This window comes from Molothrus aeneus, chromosome 14, assembly GCF_037042795.1.
Source record: "Molothrus aeneus isolate 106 chromosome 14, BPBGC_Maene_1.0, whole genome shotgun sequence".
NCBI classification, from domain to species: Eukaryota; Metazoa; Chordata; class Aves; order Passeriformes; family Icteridae; genus Molothrus; species Molothrus aeneus.
Window position 1 is genome coordinate 682,072 of NC_089659.1, and position 21,883 is coordinate 703,954.

A 21,883-nucleotide genomic window follows, 5' to 3' on the forward strand; every position below is an offset into this window, starting at 1 on the left:
CTTTCCCCATGAGATTTCCTGAAATAAGCACCAGTCCTGTTTTTGAGTTAGTGAGATTCCTGCTCTGGCATCCCCTCCAAAGGAGGGTTTTTGTGGGGCTCTGCCTTTGCCCCCACTGTGGGCCAGCATTTCTTATGGGGAGCCTGGTGCCTGTCCAGGATGAGTGAGCTCTCCTGTCCCATGGGATTCACAGGGATCACTGATCCCTGTCCCCTGCAGGGACACCCACGCTGCTCTTGTGCCTCTGGCTTGGAGGTGCTGGTCCCCATCTCAGCTCTTCCCAGGGACATAAATCCACACCTGGGCTGGCAAGCAGGACAGGTGTTTGGGGTTAACTGCTGGAGGATGAGTTTTGGCAGTACCAGTGGTGGTGGCACGTCACAGGGCTCCGCAAGTGGCGCCTGTGGTTGGGCAGATAAGCAGCAGCTTGTCCAGCCTTCTCCTTCCTGCCTTCTCCTTCCTGCCTTCCCTCTGCTGCTCCCTCTCTGACTGGGATTCCTCCTCTTCCTCACCCCATGGCAGCTGCATCCCCCAGGACTCTGCTCAGGCTGGGGATGTGGCCGTGAGCTCTGCTGGAGTGTGGGGCTTCACCTGCACAAAGGTAACTCCCTATAGTGTGTCTCTCTGGGGGTATGTCCATCCATCCATCCGTCCATCCATGCACAGCAGAGCTGCTCCTGCCCTGCTGGGACCTCCGGATGCAGCAGAGGCATGGAGCTGTCCCTGGCATATGGAGATGCTCTCATCTGTAACAGCCAAGGAGTTTCCTGCCCTATGCCATCCCATGGGAGCAGCATGGAAGTTATAAAAATCCCTGCATTGTGCCTCTTTAATTTGATAGAGGGCAGGGATAGATGGGATATTGGGAAGGAATTCCATCCTAGGGTGGGCAGGCCCTGGCACAGGGTGCCCGGAGCAGCTGTGGCTGCCCCTGGATCCCTGGAAGTGCCCAAGGCCAGGTTGGATGGGGCTTGGAGCGGCCTGGGACAGTGGAAGGTGTCCCTGCCATGGCAGGGGTGGAATGAGATGGTTTTTGAGGTCTCTTCCAATCCAAACCAGTGTGGGATTCTATGATGTAGGTGAATTCCCTTTTCAGTGTCCACTTACAGGGAACTCTGAACAACTCCTTTATATTTGTTTTCTTCTTTAATTTATGTAATTTTCTAAATTCTAATTTCTGAATTTCTAATTTCTAACCTTTAGAAACTGAGATTTCAAACCTGGCCAGAAGGAACCAGTCTCAGGGGCTAGAGGGGGGGCAGAGACTGACGCATGAGCCCTGTCCCGTTCCTGGGGGTCTCACTTCATCCCTTGAGACTTCCAGGCATTTATTTTTCATTCTTGCCTTAGGCCTCTTTGGGGAGGTTCTTTTCAGAGCCTGTACTCTGACCTGAGTCCTCTCTTCTCTCTGGGGCTGCTGTTGCTCTTTGGACCATGCTGGGTGGTGCTGGGGTGGTGGCACAGGTGGCACCAGGAGGAGGTGGCACCGCTGGAGGCAGCCAGGTCAGTGTGGGGTGAGGAGCCAGGTCCCTGTGTGGGCTCTCCCAGAGCCTGCACACAACAGGGAGGGCTCCCCAAAGCTCTGGGAGAGGAGATGGGGTGCCCAGGGTGTGTCCATGGTCTGTGGTCCAGCCTGTGCCTGAGGTAAAGGGCTTCGGCACCTCTGGTCATGTGCAGTTGTTTGTGATTTAAAAGAGATAAATGATAGAATTTGGGAGAGATCTTAAAGCTTATCTCCTTCCATGCAGAGACCTTTTCCACCAGTGCAGGCTGCTCCAAGCCCTGTCCAACCTGGCCATGGACACTTCCAAGGACAGAGCAACCACAGCTCTTCTGGGCACCCTGTGCCAGGTCCTCCCTCACAGGGAATAATTCCTTCCCAATATCAAATCTAAATATCTTCTCCTGATGCCTCCAAGGCCTTTGCTTGGAAGGTTGAAGTGAGATGATGTGGCTGGGGCTCTGCAACCCCACTGGCTCTTTGGAGAGGTGGCAGAGGGACAAATGTCTCCTGCAAAGACTCCCTGGGGTGCTCCCAGCAGTTTCTCTCCTAAAGCAGGTGTTGCTGCCATGTGTTCCTTTCACACAGGTGTGTTTTCCAGAGGACCTTTGGCTCGCCCCCTGTGCCAGGCCCCAGCCCTGGGATGCAGCCCGTGGCCCTGCAGAGCCTGTCCGAGCTGGAGAGGGCCAGTCTGCAGGAGCTGGCGCTGTTCCAGCTGCAGGAGAGGCTGCCTGTGGGGCATCTCAGTCTGGACAGAGGTACAGGGGGAGAGGAGGGGAGAGGAGGGACAGGATGGGAGAGGACAGGACAGGAGGCTCCTGCCAAGGGGGGCTGAGGCTGAGCCATTCATGCTGCTCACCCCCGCACCACAACCCAGGATGATGGTTATGGAGAGACATTTGTGACATATTTTGGTCCATTCTATTTCTCATTCCTGCTTTATTCTGAGCCCTGAAGGCCTGATCAGCCTGTGGAGGGGTTTATGTGTCCGCAGCAGTGTGAGAATGTGACCCTCCAACCCCCAAACTCAAACCAGATGTGACAACTTGGCGAGGTCTCCACTGGGATTGTCTGAGTGCCCTTGGGGTGGGATGGGATTTGCTGTTTGGATCCATGGCCAGCACTAAGTCCTGATGCTGGAAAGGGGCTTATGGGAGAGTGGATAATTCACTGGCACATAAAAGGGTGAATAAATTTAGGAGCTCCACAGGAACTGAGCACAGAGGCCCTGTCAGGGTTCCCGGGGTTGACTGTGTCCCCCACCAGCAAATCCAGAGAGCTGTGGTTCCCAGACTCCTTCCCAAATCCACTTCTTATCCACTTGATGTGCCTCCTGTGCCCTGGGCCATATTTTGGCATCCCAGCAGGGCAGGGGATGCTACCAGCTCACCAGGTCTGGGGCTGGGGGTGCAGAGGGAGCCTGGGGGTCTCCAGCCCTCCTTTCAGTCCTGGCACTCCAGGGCAGGATGGAGGCTCCAGGTCTCTGGGATCCTCTCCCAGGGATGGGGCATTTCCCTCACACTGAGCACCAACTGCTTGAGGTGGCACCCAAGTCTGGCTTCCCACCTTAATATCCCAAAGATTTCATGCCATGAAATGGCATCATGAAGATCCAGCATCCAGCACAGCTCCCCTCTCCTTCCCAGAACTCCCAGTTGCTCCAGGGCTGCAGCCCTGGAGGACTTTGACCACAAACATCCTGATTCCTTTTCTATTTTGTTTTATTTTGGACTGTTGTAATCCCTCTTGCAGTGACACCCTGCAGCAGCAGCTCCTCTAGGGACCAGTGCAGTGCCAAAAAAAGCCCCAGACCCCAGTATTTCCTTCCTGGTTGGTCAGTGTGCTGCTGGATAATTTATGCTGGCTTCTACTCATGTTCCTCATTCCAGCTGTCAGAGCTTTCCTCTAAGTCCTACAAAATAACCCAAACAAGTAGATATAAGCTGTTCCTAGGAAGAGAATTCTTCAGGAATGAAGAGTATGAGCCAGAATAGGGTGATGTGTCCTGGAAGGATTTAGGGTGGGCAGTGAGTGAATTCTTAGTTCACTGCTGCTGGATGTGTGAGGTGGGATTCCTACAGAGCAGGATGGGATTTGTAGTGGTGTTTTGTACAACTTTTTATGTCTGTGCTCTGTAAAACGTTCCCAAAAGCCTTTCTGGGTGTCACTGCTCGTCTAGAGCCATGGGGTCCCTCCATCCCTTCACCCACAGAGGATGGTGCCCATCTCTGGGAATGTTCTCCAAGCAGTGATGTCCATCTCCAGGGCTGGTCCCTGGGCAGCTGCTGCCCACTGTGTGTCCCAGGACACTCCCGGATCTTCTCAGGGTCATGGCTGCAGTGTCCCCTGGCTGGAGGCTGCAGAGGGACAGGGAGCCTATGCTGAGCCCCAAGATGCTGGTGCTGAACCTTCCCCTTTTCTTCTCCTCCTAGATGGCTCCAAAGGCATTAAATCCATCCGGCAGAAGCTGGAGAGCTTCTCGAAGGAGAGAAAAGGTGAGCAGCCTCACTTTTACCTGGGCTTTAGAATCCCTGCTCTCAGGGGGAATGGGTGATTTTTGGTGGGGTGGGAGGTGCCTGAATCCAGTAGGATGCTTCATCACAGTTGTTCTGCTGTTCTTGGAATGGCACGAGCTTGATGGAGCCTGGAAGGACGGAAAGGTGTGTGGAATGTGTGCAATGTGAAATGCATTTTCAAGGTGAACACCTATAAATGCGTCTATCTGCCCATTTTGCCCCACTCTTGTTACCTCCAGTTCTATCTTAGCATCCTCTGAAGGACCTCAGTGACAACCCTGGGGTACACAGAATCCTAGAGCAGAGCCAGGTGGGAATGAGCTTCCCCACACCAGTACAAAACCCATTCAAGGAAACTACTGAAATTAATGCCTCGTATTTTACTTAGTACAATGCTTAAACATATCAATCATTGTACAACATGCTGGTAGCAACCTAGTAGCTGTTTGATCTCTGTCTGTAGTAAAAGCATTGTATAGTTTCAATCCCAAAAGTTCCCAGAGAGGGAGTGATAACATAGAAGCTTCATCCGCAGCTGGAAACCGCTTCTGAATGCATAATAGTAAGTCCTTTAACTCAGATTTTGAAACGTTACAGGAATTAGATTTGACCAGATCTTTAAGGTTTAATAAATATCTCCAGGCAAATTGGACATCTTGTGTCCTAACATGTTCCCTGAGTCTTACCTGATGTTGAGCAACAGGCAAGTCCTTGTTGGATCTCTGTCCTGATCGAGCCAGCGACGAGGGCAGAAATCCAACTTCTCTCTTCTTGCAAGAGTTATGATCCCAGGATTCATGCTTGTCTCAGCAACACTTCACAAAAATGACCTCGGGGCTTTCTGGCAGGTCAGACAGTTTAGTTATCTGCTCCCCACACAGGCCACCAGTTTGTTGGACAATACTCTCTTCTTGATCTCGAGATGGGGCAGCTGAGAGGCATTTTAAAATATTTTTTTCCATTTTCAGTCTCATGAGAAGGGTGAGACAGCACAGATGTTATAATTCATGCCATCACAATCAGAAACCAACTATTTCCTAATTACAATACACTATGAGTCTTTCTTGGCCTATCAGCTTTTTGCCACGCCATGCTGTAGATGTCTTAAAGCCAATCATCTAAAACTACCCCTCGTGGGTCCTGATATAATGCATTTTTCATAGTTTTATTTCTCTAAAGTATCTAGTCTTATTTGTAAGGTCATCTTTTGACATTTTTTTCTAGCTCCATTTTTCTCTCAACAATATCTGTCTTATTCTATGGTATTTCTAAGTTAGCATTTCTTGTCTCAAAGTCTGCATACGGATGTACACTGTGTGGGCCTTCTGTTAGGCCCTGAGAACTCTCTACAAGTCCATTTCTCACAGTTAGAATTTGGAAAGGATCTTTTGGTGATTTATGAAGTTGTTGCTTCATAGATGCCATGGCATCTTCATGGGGCTGTAGCCAGTCAAAGGAAGGAAACTCCTGGAAAAACTGGGACGGGCTCCAACAAGCCCACAGAGCAGGCCCCTGTGTCTCCTCCCTGTCCCCCCAGCCCCCCATTTCCCATGGGGTGCCCCCCCCCCCCCTTGGCTCTTTGGCACCCAGGGTCCCACCACACCTTTCAGACTCTCCAGGAGGAGCAGCTCCCTTGGGGATTGCCTGGCTCCCTGGGACAGCACCGCGCGCTCCAGGCGCTCCTGGGGGCAGGACACGGGGGTTCATCCCTGCAGCTCCCTCACTGCAATTCCCTCCCTGCCGTGTTCCCCCAGACTGCTCTCCCCACACCTTCGGGGTGCCGCTCGCCCAGGTCATCGCCAATGACCGCGCCTGCCGGCAGCTGCAGGAGGCCGTGGGCAGGAGCCGGCGGCTCTGCCTGGAGGTGGAGGCCACGGTGACGAGGTTCCGGGCCCAGAGGCACAGGAGGCTGGGAATGGGCACCAGCTGCATCCGGGCACCCGACGGGGGCTGCCCAGAGGAGCCTCTTTCCCCAGTGCTTGTGGACAAGAGCTCCTGGAGCCAGCGGAGGGTATGGTCCCCAAAATGGGCTGTGGTGGTGCTGTGGGATGGGGGCATCTGAATTTGGCAATAAATGGGATTTTCCAGGATTTTTTCTTACTGACTGAGTGGGTTGTGTCCCAGGCTGGGCCGGTCCCAGTCTGTCCTCAGGGAAATGGTGATGTCCCCAGCGCCCTCAGAGATGGACTGTGAGGAGTGGGAGGACCCTCACTAGCAAAGCTCTTATGGAGATGAGGTTACCAGGGGGACATTTAAGGGTCCAGAGGGCAGGGATGGATGGGATATTGGGAAGGAATTCTTCCCCATAAGGATGGGGAGGCCCTGGCACAGGGTACCCAGAGAAGCTGTGGGTGCCCCTGGATCCCTGGCAGTGTCCAAGATCAGGGTGGACACTGGGGCTTGGAGCAGCCTGGGACAGTGGAAGGTGTCCCTGCCCATGGCAGGGGTGGCACTGGATGCTGCCCTTTCCCAGAAACCCGTGAGGTCACGGCAGTGACAGATCTGTGAGGTCATTCCTGCCACCTCCAAATGCCCTCTGCTCCATCACAGGGGGCCATGTCTGTGGATTCCATCACGGACCTGAGTGACAATGCCTCTGAGCTGCTGGAGGCCCTGCAGCTCTCACACCCCCATGAGCTGGACCCTCGCAGGAGCCGTGGCAAGAAGAAGCAGCTGAGCCTGAACCCCATCACCTGGCAGGTGCCACGGATTGTGGACAGGTGCTGCACTCACCTTGAGACACACGGTAAGGGCTGGAAAAACCCTGTGTGTGGCCACCAGGACATCCTGGCCTGACCACCCCAAGGTGGGAGGAAGGCCAGGTTTAATGGGCACCATGGGATTCACCTGAAGGTTGGACTCGATGGTCTTGGAGGTCATTCCCAACCTGAATGCTTCTGTGAGTCCTGGGGCAGGGCATCTTCCAAAAAGCCTCCTGTGGAGAGTCCTCTGGGTTGGATGCAGCACCAGAGGGGAATGTTACAGAGGAGGGAATGTCACTGTGTGTGTCAGTGACCATCTCCTGGTGCCTCAACCTCTGCTGCACATCTAGCCCTTGCTTACAGTGACTGTAGGGACGGGATCTCCTCCCTTCCCACAGCCAACCCAAGGAAATCTCATGGCTCCACAGCCTTTCCTTTTCCTCACTGCCTGGAGAAGGGAAAGCCATGTAAGAGAAGCCCTACCACGGTGCTGAGGTGCTCCCAGGAGCAGCCAGGGTGGCAGGGAGCAGTGGGAATGCACAGCACTAACCTCTCTGTCCCCCAGGGCTCCAAACTGTTGGCATCTTCCGTGTTGGAAGCTCCAAGAAAAGAGTCCAGCAGGTAAAGGGAGGCATTCACTGCATCCTCTGGCTGTGCCTTGTCGGGGATAGAGGCTCGTGTGGATGGGGATGGATAGAGCTGACATTGGTGTGGAGAGGTCTGAAACAGACTAGAACTGACTGTGATTTTCATCCTTCCCATTTCTTCCATCTCCAAGCTGAGGGAGGAGTTTGACCGAGGGCTGGATGTTTTCTTGGATGAGCATCAAAGTGTTCATGATGTGGCTGCCCTGCTCAAAGAGTTTCTCCGGGATATGCCTGATTCCCTGATTCCCAGAGAGCTCTATGGAGCCTTCCTCAGCACAGCCAGTGAGTACCTGTGGGGCAGAGCCTGCACAGCCGCAGGAGGATTTGTGTTGGGGGCACCTCTCACTTGGTCAGGTTGCTCCAAGTCCTGTCCAGCCTGACTTTGGACACTGCCAGGAATGGATCCTTCCTCACCACCCTTCTTTTCCAAAGCTTCTGGGATGGGTGTTGTGCTCCCTGGCACTGCCACATGCAGTTACTGTAATCGGTGGATTTGGTGGGGCTTTTGTTTGATTTCTTTTGAATTGGACTCTAAACATCCCTCTGGTCCGTGACATTCTTTGGCTGCGTGGCTGTGCAATATCCAACAACACCACAGCTCTTGCTGGGTTCTCCATCCCATGGGAGGAAGGGTGGGACAGCAGCCTGGCTCCCACCAGAGCTCATTCCCAAGCATGTGGAGGAGGGCTGGAAGTGCCTGGTGGGCTGGGACCCTCACTAACACTGCTCTCCCCAGCGCTGGAGGGGCAGGCCCAGCTGGACACGCTGCAGCTGCTGCTGTTCCTGCTGCCCCCGTGCCACAGTGACACCCTGCTGCGCCTCCTGCGCTTCCTGGCCGAGGTGGCCCGGCACGCCGAGAGCTCCTGGGACCCCGAGGGCCGTCAGGTGAGGCTGCTGCTCCCGAGGGGCTGCCCTGGAAAGGTGCTCGGGCTGCTGTGGCTGCAACTGAGTGGGGCTGCTGCAAGCTTGGGGGAGAAAACAAATCCTTCATGGAATCCTGGGATCATTGTGGTTGGAAAAAGTGGGGATGGGATGAGTGTGTGCTCCAGAACCTCAAGCCCTTTGTGCTGGCCCTGCCACCAGCTCAGAGAGGACCAAACTGGACCCAGACCAACATCTCACCCTCACCTCGCCCTTGTGTTCCTGCCCTGGGGTGGGTGAGGACATCCTGGGACATCCCATGCCACTACATCCACAGTCCACAGGTTTCTTTGGTTCTTCCTTGTAGATCCCTGGGAATAAAATGACAGTGTCAAACCTGGCTACAGTCTTTGGTCCCAACATCCTGCAGAAGGAGAAGCCTGGAGAGAAAGATGCTGGTGCCCTGAACTTTGAGGACAGTGCTGCCATAATCCTGGTGCTCCAGAGGCTGATTGAGCACCATCACTCCCTGTTCATGGTACGTGGGGCTCCTCAGGGCAGCCCCTCCAGCCCCTCCTTCCCTCTCAACTCTTCCAAGAGCAGCAGGGGAAGGATTTTGTCCCTGTCAGAGATGCACCCCTTGGTCTGTGCCCATCCTCTGGGAAGGCTCTGGCTCCATCCTCTCTCCACCATCCCACAGGGCACTCGCAGGCAGCAGTAAGAATCCCCTCAGGTCTATTTGAATGGGACATTTCAGGTCCCCAAAAAGCCTTATAGCAATTTTTGTGGCCTGCAGGGAGTCAGAGGACTGGGGATAGTGGAGGGAAAGCAGGAGCTGAGATCCTGCAGCCCCTGGGAGGTGTGTTTGGTGTGACACCAATGTGCTGGGTCTGTGACCACGTCCTGGGGTCCTTCCTTGGCTGCCTCTGCTCAGCTTCCTGCCGAGAGCGGCCCCACGAGTGGTGTGGCCGTGTCTCCCCAGGTGTCCCCAGAGATGCAGTGTGACGTGCTGAGGAGGCTGTTCCAGACAGACCCCGATGTCATCGAGTACCTGCTGCGCAGGAAGTTCCCTGACGTGCCGTAAGTGCCCGAGGGCTCCTCAGGGCACAGGGACAAGTGGCTGTCCTCCAGACTGCTCCTTCCTACAGCGCCCTGGTCACAGCTCCTCAGCTAAAGCTCTTCACACTCCATCCTTCCCATGCCTCAGAGCTCCCTGCTCTCCCTGTTTGCTCCTCATCCTGTACCAGCTCTCTCCAGAGCTCTCTCTCTGGTGTCCACACAGCTCCTGCCCAGCCCTTCCCCTGCTCCTGCCTCTCAGTGTCACACGCTGATTCCTGCTCCACCACCAGCCTTCTCCAAACCTCCTCTGTCCTTGGTGTCCATGTTTCACTGCAGTCTTTGCCTGCCCCGGGTGTCTGTGTGGGGCTACCAGCTCTGTCCATACATCCACATTTTGGGTACAAGTTGGGACATTCCCACTGAGGCTCAGAACTAGAGCTCGTGCCCTTCCCTAAGGTTAAAGGTGGTGGCTGAAAGGACCTCTCATCCCATGAGCTGGGTCCACCATGGCACATAATGAAGGAGGGGGTTTGCTCCCTGGGGTTGGAAGTAGGGAATGGTTGAAAACAGGGGATCCTGGGAAGCAGAGGATGCTCAAGAGCCTTCAGTAGACCTGGTGACTCTTCAGTAAACATGAATTGTGCTGTGGGAAGGGTTTTCCTGGACCACAGGCCACTTCCATACCAATTTGGATGGGGCTTGGAGCAACCCCATCTAGTGGAAGGTATCTGTGCCCATGGACTAGATGCTCTTCAAAGTTCCTTCCAACCCAAACCTGGGATTCTGTGATCCATGCTACAGCTTCTGGTTTGTGTTCACATTCCTTTTGGGACTGTCTGGAGATGGCAGTCTTTGGGATCACTGCTTGAGTCCATTTGGGAGTGCAGTAGGCAGTAGAAGCATTTGCTAACAGCATCTCTCTCTTTTTTGCTTCCTTAGGAGCCCAGAGCGTGAGGATCCCAGGGAGGAGCTGGCTCTGTCCGCGCTGTCCGGCTGGACACGCAGCCTGGAGCGAGGCTCGGTCTGCTCGGAGCTCTACAGCAGCGTCTCCTTCCTAAACCTGCATGTTGGCATCTAGCCCTGCCCAGGCTCTCTGGACAAAACCAGGCAGCTTTTCCCACAAAACCCAGCCCTTGCCTCACTTTGGGGGCAGCCCCTGTGCCTGTGCCCTGGGGGCAGAGCTGTACTCGGGGGTCACCTGCCAGGCTGGCACCTCCCTGTGGGACCAACCACTGCCACATCCTCAGCACAGCCCTCCCCTGCCACCTCCTCCTCACAGCACCTCAGGAATGGATTGTCATCCCTACACCTGTGGGCACTCTTGGGACGACAGGCTGAGGAAGCTGGGACTGCTCAGCCTGGAGAGGAGATGGCTCAGAGGGACTTTATCCATGTATCCAAATGTTTTTGTAAGGGCCTGGAGGGACAGGACAAGGGGAATGGCTTCCCACTGCCAGAGAGAGAAATTGGGATATTCCTGGGATATTCAGAGAAATTCTTCCCTGTGAGGGTGGTGAGGCTCTGGTTCAGGCAGGGACACCTTCCACTGCACCAGGCTGCTCCAAGCCCCATCCAGCCTGGCCTTCTGGCCTTGAACTTTTCCAGGGATGGGGCAGCCACAGCAGGGCACTTCTGGGGACAAAACAGTACTTCTGTAAACAGTATTCCATATTCCATCACAGCCTGCACCCAGTCATGGTCTGAAGACACCCAGACCTTCTCAGGTGCCCTGCTCAGGGCTGGGCTCTTATTTTGCAAAGGTCCCTTCCCTGCAGATCAGAACAGTTGGGATGGGTGGGGAAGCATTTCCCAGAGGAGCCTGTGCTGTGAGATAGCTGGTGAGACCCCCTGGGAGCTGATAAGCTCCAGAGAGCAGCAGAGCTGTTGTGTCTGGAGGAGCAGATAAATTTGGGACACCATGAGGCTGTGGAAGGTTCCAGGAACGCTTGAATGTCAGCTGTGAAATCAACATTGTATCCAGCCACTGCTCTGGGTGGGATTGTACCTGCTGCAAGAGCAGCCCCCAGCCTTTCAAATTCCTTCCTAGGGTGGTAAAACACTGGCACAGGGTGCCCAGAGCAGCTGTGGCTGCCCCTGGATCCCTGGAAGTGCCCAAGGCCAGGTTGGATGTGGCTTGGAGCAGCCTGGGATAGTGAAAGGTGTCCTTGCCCATGGCAGGGGGTGGAGAGGGATGGACTTTAAGGTCCCTTCCCACCCAAGCCATTCTGTGATTCTATGATTCTAGGATGGAACAGGGATGCTGACACAGGATGCAGCTCTTTGCAGGAAAAGTCCTGCTGGATTTCACTTTCCCAGCACCATAACGGGGGCAGGGGGACACGGGGAGCTCAATGGGGGGAAGCACCAGCTTTCTCTGGCTGCTGCAGAGCCATCCAAGTCGCCGTAGGGTGTTTATTCCTGGCAGCGTTGATGCGATATTGCTGCAAACTCCGCTTGAGGGCAGCCCGGCACCGGCCTGGCCCGGCCCCCGTGCGGCTGCACCGAGACTCTGCCGGAACGCCCGGGGCTGGCCCGGAGCTGCTCCATTCCAGCCTCACGAAATGAAATAAACCCCCTCCCCAGCCAGCTGCACATCTCATCATGGAGCCTTGGTGTTGCTCTGGACCTGCTCTGGAGGGGCTGGCTGGCTTTTGCTCCAGGTTCTGTTCTCAGGGGCTCTTTGCCGCTGCAAGCCTTGGGGGTCACCTCAGAAATGACAAGGAAGGTTCTGCCTTGATCCTTCCTGATCCCCAGTGCTGGCACAGGAGGGGCTGCTGCTGTTGGGGGTCTCTTCTTGAGGGGGGGTGGTTGCTTTTGGGGCAGTGGTGAATGTTTGGGGGAGTCTGCTTTGGGGGGTGGTGGCTCTCAGGAGCTGGTCACTGTTTTGGGGCTGATCACTGTTTGGGGGTGTCATTGCTGTTTAGGCAGAAGTTGCTGTTTTTGGGGGCAGTTGCTGCTGTTGGGAGGTTCTGGCTGGTTTTTAGTTCCAGCCCCACCAAAGGCCCCTTGAGTCCCTCAGACTGGTGGGGCAGAGCCAGGCCTAGGGCTTGTATGAGGGTACAACAGGGAGAATCTGCAGGAGTGGGACCGGCTGCTCGGATCCATGGGTGGCTTTAGAGTCAACAGCAAGGAAAGCAGAGCCTGAGCTCCTCTTTTTTAAATCCCTGTGTCTCCCTCACGCTGCTGACCAGGATCCATGGCAGGGCCCAGACACAGAGCTCTGGGCTTCACAGCTCTCTGGGAAACCTGTGGGAGAGAACTGTGGAACCGCTGAGGTTGGAAAAGCCCTGCAAGAGCACCAAGTCCAACCATCCCCCAGCACTGCCAAGGCCACCCCGACCCATGTCCCCAAGTGCCACATCCACGCGGCTTTGAAATCCCTCCAGGGACGGGCACTCCACCATTGCCCCGGGCAGCTGTGCCAGGCCGGACAGCCCCGTCCATGAAGGAATTTCCCCTAATATCCAACCTGACCCTCCCTGGCACAGCTTGAGGCCGTCTGTCCCTTGTTCCCCGGGAGTTGAGCCCGACCCCCGTGTTGAGGGAGCGAGACCGGGCGGGGGCGTTCGGAGGTGTTTGTTCAGGGGTTTTTGATCGGGGGTGTTCGGGGTGTTTGGGGGGGTAACCCCGGGACTCCCCCCGTCCCGCGCTGCCGTTTGGGGGCGGAGCCTCCCGGAGCCCCCGCCCAGCCCCCGGTGCGGGGCCAAAAGCGCGGCGGGAGCGGAGCGGGAGGCGCTGCTGCCGCTGGGACCGGAGCGCAGGGAGCCGAGCAGCCGGTGAGTGCCGAACCGAACCGGGGGATGCCGCCCCCTCGGAACCCGCGAGGGGCTCCGCTCCTGTGTCCCCCCGCAGCCTCCGGGCACCCCCGGGAGCGGGATGGAGCCGGGGTCCCGGACTGCCCCGGCCGGGGATTGTGCGCTCCTCCGTGTGCCCCAGCCTGGCCGGAGCAGCTGTGCCCGCCCCTGGATCCCTGGCAGTGCCCAAGGCCAGGCTGGACATCGGGGCTTGGGGCACCCTGGGACAGTGGAAGGTGTCCCTGCCCATGGCAGGGCTGGGATGGGATGGGATGGGCTTTGTACTCCCTTCCTGCTGAAACCCTTCTGGGATTCTGTCAAGCCTGCGTAGGACCAGCTCTTACTGGGCTGCCCGCAGCCCAGCTGTGGGATGAGCTGGAGGGAAGGCTGAGCTGTCCGAGGAGCTGGGTGTGCTCGGAGCAGTGCTGGCACTGCCTGCACTGGCCGCAGGACCTGGAGCCTGGCTCTGCCCCGTCCCCAGCCTGGGCTGCTCCCGAGAGGCTCTTGCTGGCCCTGCCTGCCAGGTGGGTACCCCAACACCCCCATGTTGCCCCCAGCGATGGCTGAGGAGCTCAGTGAGCTGCTGAGGGAGTTTGACGAGGTCATGGAGGACTTTGACCGGGGCCCTGCAAGTCAGTACCAGCAGCACCTGGAGGAGCTGAAGAGGAAAGCGGGACAGAGTGTGTATGACAGTGGCATCGATGAGCTGGAGAGTGAGTCTGGGCTGGGGGTGAGGAGCCTTGGGGAGGATGGCGTCTGCCAGGGTGGGAGCTCTGTGGTTCCTCCATGGAGCACATCTTCCTGCTGATGCTGCCTGACTCAGCCCTGGTGGGCTGGATGAGCAATGGGGGGATGGCCGCTGGATACTGGCCCAGGACCTGTCAACATCTGCCAGGGCTCCTTATGCCAGGCAGGCTGCTGCAGGACCCTGAGGGGCTGGGGATAACCTAGTTCTCTGTAATAACCCCGTCCTTGTAACTGTGCCCAGGCAACCTCTGGTGGTCTTTGACCTGAAAAAGAAACTCAGTTCCATTTTTCCAAGCATTCCTAGAAGCAGGGGAGGAGCAGATGGGGTCTCCAAGAGTGTGCCACCCTGTGCCATGGGCATGATCGGGCCGTGTTCCTGCAAAATGTTCATCAGGTGCCTGTGCCCAGGCCAGGGACTGATGCTCTGTCTCTGCAGGTGCCAGCACGTCCCCAGGAAGCAGCCTCAACTCCAGTGAGGAGCACCTCAACAGCCCAGCTGACACTTATCCCACTAAAGGTGAGCCTGGCCCCACCCAAAGGGGTTTGCAGGGCTTCTCTGTGCTCAGCTGGGCTTGGCAATGACTGCCAGCCCTGGATAGGGGGGTGCCAATGGGGCCCTACAGAGTGGGAATGAGCCCTTGTGTCCTGGCAGGAGCCTGGAAGGGGCAGAAGTTGGATTGGGATTTTCCCAGTTGAGGCTGGACTGGCTGGGACAAACACAGCTGGAGCAGCTGTGCTAGGAACAAGAGGTTGGGGTCTCTCCTCTCCCCAGTGAGAGGGGAATGGGGAGACCTGACCGTGTTTTTCCCCACTAGCAAAGCTTGGAGACACGCAGGAGCTGGAGGAGTTCATTGCAGACCTGGATAAAGCCTTGGAAGGTACATGCCCAGCCTTGGTCCCGGCACTTCCCACGGGATGGGACACCTGGGCTGGGGCTCCTCCCCTGCCCCTGACTCGGTACAGCCTGGCCAGCGCCTCAGTTTCCTCAGATGAGGTGCAGTGCTGGTGCCTGGGGGAGGGGACTGGGGACATGAAGGTTGGGTTAGTCCTGGCAGTGAAGCCCAACAGCACAGTTTGCAGAGCTGCTGATGTCTTTGGGAAGATGCACAGAGGGCCTGTGCTCCTCTGCCTGCAGCCTCCCTCCAGCTGCTGCTCAGAGGCTGCTCTTTACCTGAGGGGGAAGGTGAGCAGGAGGAAAGAAGGGATCTTCCCTTGTGGTGTACCCTAACCTACCCCATCAGGAGGGAGGAGAGTGGGTCTGTGTGGTGGCAGGGAGCCTGTTGATCATGCTCTCCTTCTCCAGATGTTTCCCTCCTGGTAAGAGCCTGGGAGTGTCCCTGTGAGAGGGGGTGATGCTGTGCTGGGCATCTCTGGCAGCTCTGGAGAGTTTGGCTGCTCCCCAATGGCTGCTGTGCTGGGGAAACCAAGGCAGAGGCCATTTCCTCCCACAGCGTGACACGCTGGAGGCAGAGAGAACCTGGTTAAAAAACATTTCCTCCCACACAGACAACAGCACACAGTTCTGCTATCTGTTCTCATCCCTGGTGTGCAAAATGAGGTGGCTGGTGGGAAGTGTTTCTTTGCAGGCCCCAGCCATGCTGGGAGGGAGGGAGGGGACCAGAGCTGACCCCCTGCCCCAGATTTCTTCTCTAACCCTGCAGACTGTTACCATATTCTGTGTCATCCTGCAGAGATGTGAGCTGTGCTGTGGAGTCTGGAGAGGAGCAGCCCCAGCCCTGAGTCTCCCTGATGCTGCCTCTGCACCCCTGGCTGGGGTGGGGATGGCTCTGGGGACAGGGACGGGCAGTGGGGACAGATCCGGCCGCAGGACGATGGTGACAAGGCCCTGCCAGAGGACAGCCCTGGGTGGGACCTGGCCCTGCCCTGCGTGGGGTCTGGTGGCTCCAAGGGCTCTGGGGGGGAGCTGGGCTGCTGCTGAAACCCCCAGACTAATTTTGGGGAAGATCAGCTTGCAGGACATCAGTGTGACCTCAGTGTCCCCTCCAGGCTGGGAAGCCTGGTTCCTTGGTGGCATCTGTCACTGCTGACCTTTGCTTTGCATGGGGAACCCCAAATTGGGCCCCTCTCTGCCCCCCAAGTGCCTTTGCCTCAGCTGCTGCTGTAAATACTGTAAAAAATATGTTTTGTGCTGTACATATGGTTCTGTGATCAGGATTTTAAACCTCTGCCTGTCTGTGTCCATCTTTTTCCCATTGGCAGGGGTGGGAGCAGGGATGCCTGGGGCTGCCAGCTGGTGGGACTGGCATTGGAGAAGGGGGAAACCTCAGGGAAGCAAGTTCAGCAGCACATGCCTGGCTAAAGAGGAATATCAGGAATCCCTTGTCCTGCTTGCCCATGGCACTCGGACAGTGTGGGGTGGCAGAGGGCACAGAGTCTGTGCCTTCCTCCCCTGCCCAGGGAGATGGACACTGCCTGTCATCCTCTGGCATGGAGGGCCCTGCTCTGGGGCTCCTGCTTCCAAAGGGAGGGGCTCTGGTGCCACTTCCCCTGGATCTTGCCCCTGTCAGCAGCCCAGGAACAAGGCCCAGGGATGTGGGTTTGCAGCCCTGTGCCAAGCTGAGCTTTGAGTGAGGTTTGGCCGTGGATGGGATGATGGGTCCCCCTGAGATTCCCCTCCAGTCTTTCCCCCTGGAGTTTTCCATCCTGAGAGGTGCCACCAGGATGACAGAAGAGGAACCTGTGGCTGGTCCCCCTTTCTCATGTGGAGCAGGGTCACATGTGGCTCTGCTGCAGCTTGTCTGAGCAGGAAATGGGCAGTTTCAGTTTGTGCCCTCATCCCTGGTGCGTGGGTGCTGAGCAGGAGGATGTCAGACACCCCCTCTGCCAGCCCCAGCACTCAGTGCTGCTGAGGAGACTCTGAGCACACACGGATCCCAGCCTGGTAGTGCTGCTCCAGCAGGAGGGTGGCAGCCCCTGGGCAGGGCCAGCAAGGGGACGCTCTGGGCTGTTGTGTAATGTGACCACTGATGTCTGTCCCAAATGGACCCCAAGGGGCAGCCAGGGGATGGGAGTGAGTGTGTGCCAAGGTGGTGACACCCAGAGATGCCTGTGACACTCAGCCTGTGACCTTCTGTGGGGACACACAGCCCCCATCACTGGAGCCAGGGTGGTGTGAGGACTGTCCCACTGTGCTGATGGCAGCAACCCCTGTGTCACTGAGGGCGTTTTTCCCCTCTGAGTCACTGCAGTCGGCATTTTGCCCTCGCTGTCTTGCTCTGACTCTGGAGTCTGTTCCCGCCTTGGTCCTGTTCTGCCCCCGGGCTGCACCAGCTCCTCCCCAGCCTGTGCAGGAAGGGGCTTTAACCCCTCCCAGCCAGCACGGTCCTGATGGTCAGCAATGATGACATCAATGCTCGGGCTGTCACTATCCCCAGGTCCCATTCGCCCCCTTCCACCCCCACAGCAGTGACAAATGTTGCCAAGCTACAGAAATAAATATTTTCCAGCCCCAAATCTGCTGAGGTCGATAACCCCCGCAGCCACAGCACAGCGCTGGTGACGCTCTGGGGGTTTGTTTGTTGTGGGAGTTGCCAGGAGCAGGTTGGGGTGTCACCGCGGGCTCGTCCAGCCCCTTGGGTTCGGGATGTGTAGGTGGGAGCTGCCTCTGTCCCATGGCTGAACTGTCCCATCAGCACAGGAGCCTCTCCTGCCCCAGTGACACAGACCTCCGCATCTGCTCAGGTGGGGGCTGGGGGCCCAGGGGGTGACACTGGGCACTCCACAGTGCCAGTTCTGTGCGTGGGGTGACAGAGACCCTAATGCCAGCCCTGTCCTGCCCAGCCTGTGCTGACAGCAGATCATCCTAAACCTCTGTGCTGGGCTGCCCAGGGCAGTGGTGGAACCCCCACCCCTGGAAATATTCAAAAAACATGTGGATGTGGCATTTGGGGACATGGATTAATTAATGGTGGCTTTTGCTGTGCTGGGGGAACAGGTGGACTCGATGGTCTTGGAAGGCTTTTCCCACTTAAATGATCCCATGATTCTGTGGCTTCTGAACCTTGCTGAAGCAATGTACAGAACCCCCTTTGGGCACAGGAGCTCTTCTGCAGGGACAAGGGGTGGATTTTCTTTCCTGGGAACCCCAGCAAGAGCTTGGGGACACACCAGAGTGGCTCTGAGATGGAGGTTGTGACATCCACCAACCCATGGAGGAGCAGTTGTCCAAGGGCTGTTGTGCAGCCCAGCAGGAACCCTGACCTTGCTCCCACACTCATGGGGATACAAGCCTGAGGGGCTGGGGGGTCCATGAGGGAGGGTCTGGTGTGTAGGAATGTGTGTGGGTCAGAGGGTTCCTGGGCTGGAGGCTCTGTGGCCCTGCACCTGCCCTGGAGGTGCTGCAAAATCAATCAGAGCGAACACGCACGTCCTGCAATACAGGCAGTTCCTCCCCAGGGTCCTGCTCCCCACAGCAGGAAAAGCATCCAAGGCAGCCTTGGCCAGGCTGGAGTGGGGCTGTGCTGCTGCACAGAGCCACCAGCGAGGCTGTCACTGCTCCCTGCTGCAGAACCCAAGGGCCCCCGGGGGTTTGCTCAGAAGCAGCAGCAGCGGGAAGTGGTAACCCCAGTGAGGCGGCTGCACGGGCCCGCAGCTGCTCCCACAGGCCCGGCTCCCCCAAGCTCGGCTCCCACAAACCCGGCTCCCCCAAGCCCAGCTCCCCCAAGCTCGGCTCCCACAAACCCGGCTCCCCCAAGCCCGGCTCCCACAGGCCTGGCTCCCCCAAGCCCAGCTCCCCCAAGCTCGGCTCCCACAAACCCGGCTCCCCCAAGCCCAGCTCCCCCAAGCCCGGCTCTCACAAACCCAGCTCCCCCAAGCCCAGCTCCCCCAAGCCCGGCTCTCACAAACCCAGCTCCCCCAAGCCCAGCTCCCCCAAGCCCGGCTCCCACAAACCCAGCTCCCCCAAGCCCAGCTCCCCCAAGCCCAGCTCCCCCAAGCTCGGCTCCCACAAACCCAGCTCCCCCAAGCCCAGCTCCCCCAAGCCCAGCTCCCCCAAGCCCGGCTCCCACAGGCCTGGCTCCCCCAAGCTCGGCTCCCACAGGCCCGGCTCCCCCAAGCCTGGCACCCCCAAGCTCGGCTCCCACAGGCCCGGCTCCCCCAAGCCCGGCTCCCACAGGCCCGGCTCCCCCAAGCTCGGCTCCCACAGGCCCGGCTCCCCCAAGCCTGGCACCCCCAAGCCCGGCTCCCTGTGACTCCCTGCAGCCCACGGGGGTGTTTGCCGGCAGAGCAGGCAGGTGTGTGTCCCACACTCTTTCTCCCACGGTCCCCAATGAGCCCCTTTTCTGGGCTGGGGGATGCAGCTCTGGCTTGGAGCAGATCTCCTGCCTTCCTGGGGACCCAGATGGACCTGCTGGGACATGGAGGTGACAGCTTTGTGGAGGTGGCCCTGGCTGGCAGCCAGTCACCTCCTTCCTGTACTGCATGGAGGGCACCACTGAAAGGACCACCTCAGGGCAGGTGCTGCCTGTATCCCCCTGCTTTCCCCCACTCTCAAACCCCCAGGAAAAAGGGATGGAGGGATGCGTCCCTCAAGGCAGGACCGCCATGCACAGACCAGGGGGCTGATGGAGCTGGAGAAGCTCCTCACCCTGGCCAGGTGTGACGTTCCTCAGTGAAGCTGCTCCCACCTGGAAGGATCTCCCCAGCCACTGAGGGGACAGAAAGAGTCGGCAGAGTTCCCCTAAAGAAGTTGCTGCCACTCTGCAATTTGTAGAGGAACCTCAGCTCTCTGGGAAGGGGAAGTCCCCAGCTGCTCAGACGGTCTGGCTGTGACAGTGGAAGAGGCTGTAACTATTTTGGGAGACAGGCTAACCCCAGGGATGTTGCAGGCTTTCTGTCCTGTAAAGCCCCCTCACATATTTTTCTGGAGTCCCAGAACGGTAGTGATTAAAAGGGAATTTAAAGCCTGTCTTGTTCCACCCCCTGCCATGGCAGGGACACCTTCCACTGTCCCAGGCTGCTCCAAGCCCCAATGTCCAACCTGGCCTTGGGCACTGCCAGGGATCCAGGGGCAGCCACAGCTGCTCTGGGCATCTGTGCCAGGGCCTGCCCACCCTGCCAGGGAACAATTCTTCCCCAATTTCCCATCCATCCCTGCCCTCTGGCAGAGGGAAGCCATTCCCTATTGTCCTCTCCCTCTTTATTCTTGTCCCCAGTCCCTCCCCGGCTCTCTTGGAGCCCCTTTGGGCTCCAAAAGGGGCTCTGAGCTCTCCCTGGAACTTCCTTTTCTCCAAGTGAGCAGTCCCATCTCTCCCAGCCTGGCTCCAGAGCAGAGGGGCTCCAGCCTTTGGAGCATGGAGGGATTTTTCCCCATTTGCAGGAGAGGGAGAATTTGGGCCCTTTTGGGTTTGCCAGGGGTTGCTGCTGCACCTCAGGGCTGGGAGGATCCTCTGCAGTGCTGGGACTTCATCGACTCCTGGTGTCCCTGGGGAGCCTCCATGTGACCTCCAGCTGCCCAGGGGACAGGAGAGTTCCCCCTCCCAGGGACCCCAGCCCCCAGGGATGGAAGGAGAGAGCCTCCCTGCAGTGCCTGGTGAGCTTCAGAGCGTGCGGGCGCTGTCAGCAGGGGTTGGTGTTGTTTCCTCCGGCCCTGTTCCCTGCTCAGCCTCTGACCTCATCCCGCAGCTATCCAAAGAGACAATGCCGGTGGCAGTGGCCAGCACGGTATCCTGTCCCCTCGTGTCCCCCCCGTCCGGTCACTTCCCGGGATTGTTCTGCTCCCCTGGCCGGCCTGTCCCCCGGGAGGGGCAGGGATGAGCCGGTGGCTGCTGGAGCTTTGCTCTGCTGGAGCACGGCTGGGGCACGGCATGGGGCAAGGAGAAGTCATCCTGTCCCTGAGCTTCCTCCTGCCACCCTCTGCTCCGCCAGGAGCTGCCCTAAGGCCACCAGCATCGTTCCCATCCCAGACAGAGCCCTGGGTGTGACGGGTGCGAGCCTGAGCTGGCTTGGGGTGAGCTCAGGAATAGCGGGGTCGGGCCTGCACCGGGCCGGGCTCCCTGCTGGTTTAGCGGCGTTAACCTCAGAACTGAACCGGCTAATCCAGCACCAGGAGAATCCAGCTCCGTGTCACCCACCGTTCCCTGGCTCCAAGCCTCCATTCAGGCAGGGGCTGAGCCTGCAAATACCTTCCTCACCATAATCCCCGGTTTCTGTGCCCAGAGGCCAGCAGCTTGCTCCAGCAGCGATCTTTGGACCTGGAATATCTGCTTGTTCCCATGCAATTCTTCTTGTTTTGGGAGCACAGTGCCCAGCCAGGCTCCTTCACTGCTGTGTCCCACCTGTCCCTCTCGTGTCCTGCCTGTCCAACCGCTGTGGGGAATGTTTAAATTGTAAAGCTGAATATTTCAGATTGTGAAGTTCAGCTCTTTTCTCATTTGGCCGTGATATTTACTTTCTTTGGGATATGTTCATAGAATCCAAGACTAGTTTGGGTTGGGAAAGAACTTAAAGATCCAGTTCTACCCCCTGCCCTGGGAAGGGACACCTTCCCACCTTCACCCCTTGTCCCATGTTTCTCCAAATCCCAATGTCCAGCCTGGCCTTGGACACTGCCAGGGGATCCAGGGGCAGCCACAGCTGCTCTGGGCACCCTGTGCCAGGGCCTCCCCACCCTCACAGGGAAGGATTTCTTGCCAATATTCTGTCTGCCCTCTGCCAGGTATAATGGTTTGAAGCCATTATACCTGGCTGTCTGCTGGCTCCAGCTGCGTTCCAGCTGTCAGCCCTGGATGGCCGGTGCTAGGTGGGCATTGCTGGCAGCCCCACTGTGCAGAGGCCAGGGGGATGAAGCATCCTGCTGCTCATCCCTGCAGCTGTGCATGCTCTGGATCATCCCTCCTTCCCTCCTCCCTGCCTGCTCTTGGTGTGTCAGCTCAGACCCCTCCGATCCCTCTGGGACAGCAGCTCTGGCCTGGCGCTTGCAGTAGGGGCTGCACCAGGAGCTGGTTTTGTCCTCCCTGGGGATTGCCCTGGTTTGTCCCAGCCAGGGAAGCAGCAGGGAAAGCAGCACCTCTCCCCTGGATGCCCTCTTCAAGTGGGG

The 21,883-nt window shown here is 57.7% G+C and overlaps 2 protein-coding genes across 2 annotated transcripts; both read left to right on the forward strand.

Annotated features, from left to right (window-relative positions):
- Positions 1-1,434: 1,434 nt before the first annotated feature.
- On the forward strand, positions 1,435-11,154 carry ARHGAP36 (Rho GTPase activating protein 36). The gene is made up of 11 exons (XM_066559777.1): positions 1,435-1,503; positions 2,103-2,259; positions 3,934-3,996; positions 5,772-6,028; positions 6,568-6,763; positions 7,285-7,340; positions 7,498-7,648; positions 8,103-8,251; positions 8,595-8,765; positions 9,210-9,307; positions 10,226-11,154. Exons 1-11 carry the CDS (start codon positions 1,435-1,437, stop codon positions 10,362-10,364), a joined length of 1,506 nt encoding a protein of 501 aa, XP_066415874.1. The 3' UTR covers positions 10,365-11,154.
- Positions 11,155-12,984: 1,830 nt separating this feature from the next.
- Positions 12,985-16,013, forward strand: LOC136562632 (regulator of cell cycle RGCC-like). The gene is made up of 5 exons (XM_066559576.1): positions 12,985-13,062; positions 13,638-13,793; positions 14,264-14,344; positions 14,643-14,705; positions 15,519-16,013. The coding sequence occupies exons 2-5, from the start codon at positions 13,640-13,642 to the stop codon at positions 15,524-15,526; spliced, it is 306 nt and encodes a 101-aa protein (XP_066415673.1). The 5' UTR covers positions 12,985-13,062; positions 13,638-13,639; the 3' UTR covers positions 15,527-16,013.
- Positions 16,014-21,883: the final 5,870 nt, after the last annotated feature.

What these genes read in the sequence shown, in the direction of transcription:
- ARHGAP36 (XM_066559777.1), top strand. Translation starts at nt 1,435, where the DNA reads ATGCTGGGTGGTGCTGGGGTGGTGGCACAGGTGGCACCAGGAGGAGGT. An exon ending in GCACCGCTGGAGGCAGCCAG is followed by an intron (nt 1,504 to 2,102) that starts GTCAGTGTGGGG and finishes TGTGTTTTCCAG; the next exon opens with AGGACCTTTGGCTCGCCCCC. An exon ending in GGGACCCCGAGGGCCGTCAG is followed by an intron (nt 8,252 to 8,594) that starts GTGAGGCTGCTG and finishes TCTTCCTTGTAG; the next exon opens with ATCCCTGGGAATAAAATGAC.
- LOC136562632 (XM_066559576.1), top strand. Translation starts at nt 13,640, where the DNA reads ATGGCTGAGGAGCTCAGTGAGCTGCTGAGGGAGTTTGACGAGGTCATG. An exon ending in TGGCATCGATGAGCTGGAGA is followed by an intron (nt 13,794 to 14,263) that starts GTGAGTCTGGGC and finishes CTGTCTCTGCAG; the next exon opens with GTGCCAGCACGTCCCCAGGA. An exon ending in TGACACTTATCCCACTAAAG is followed by an intron (nt 14,345 to 14,642) that starts GTGAGCCTGGCC and finishes TTTCCCCACTAG; the next exon opens with CAAAGCTTGGAGACACGCAG.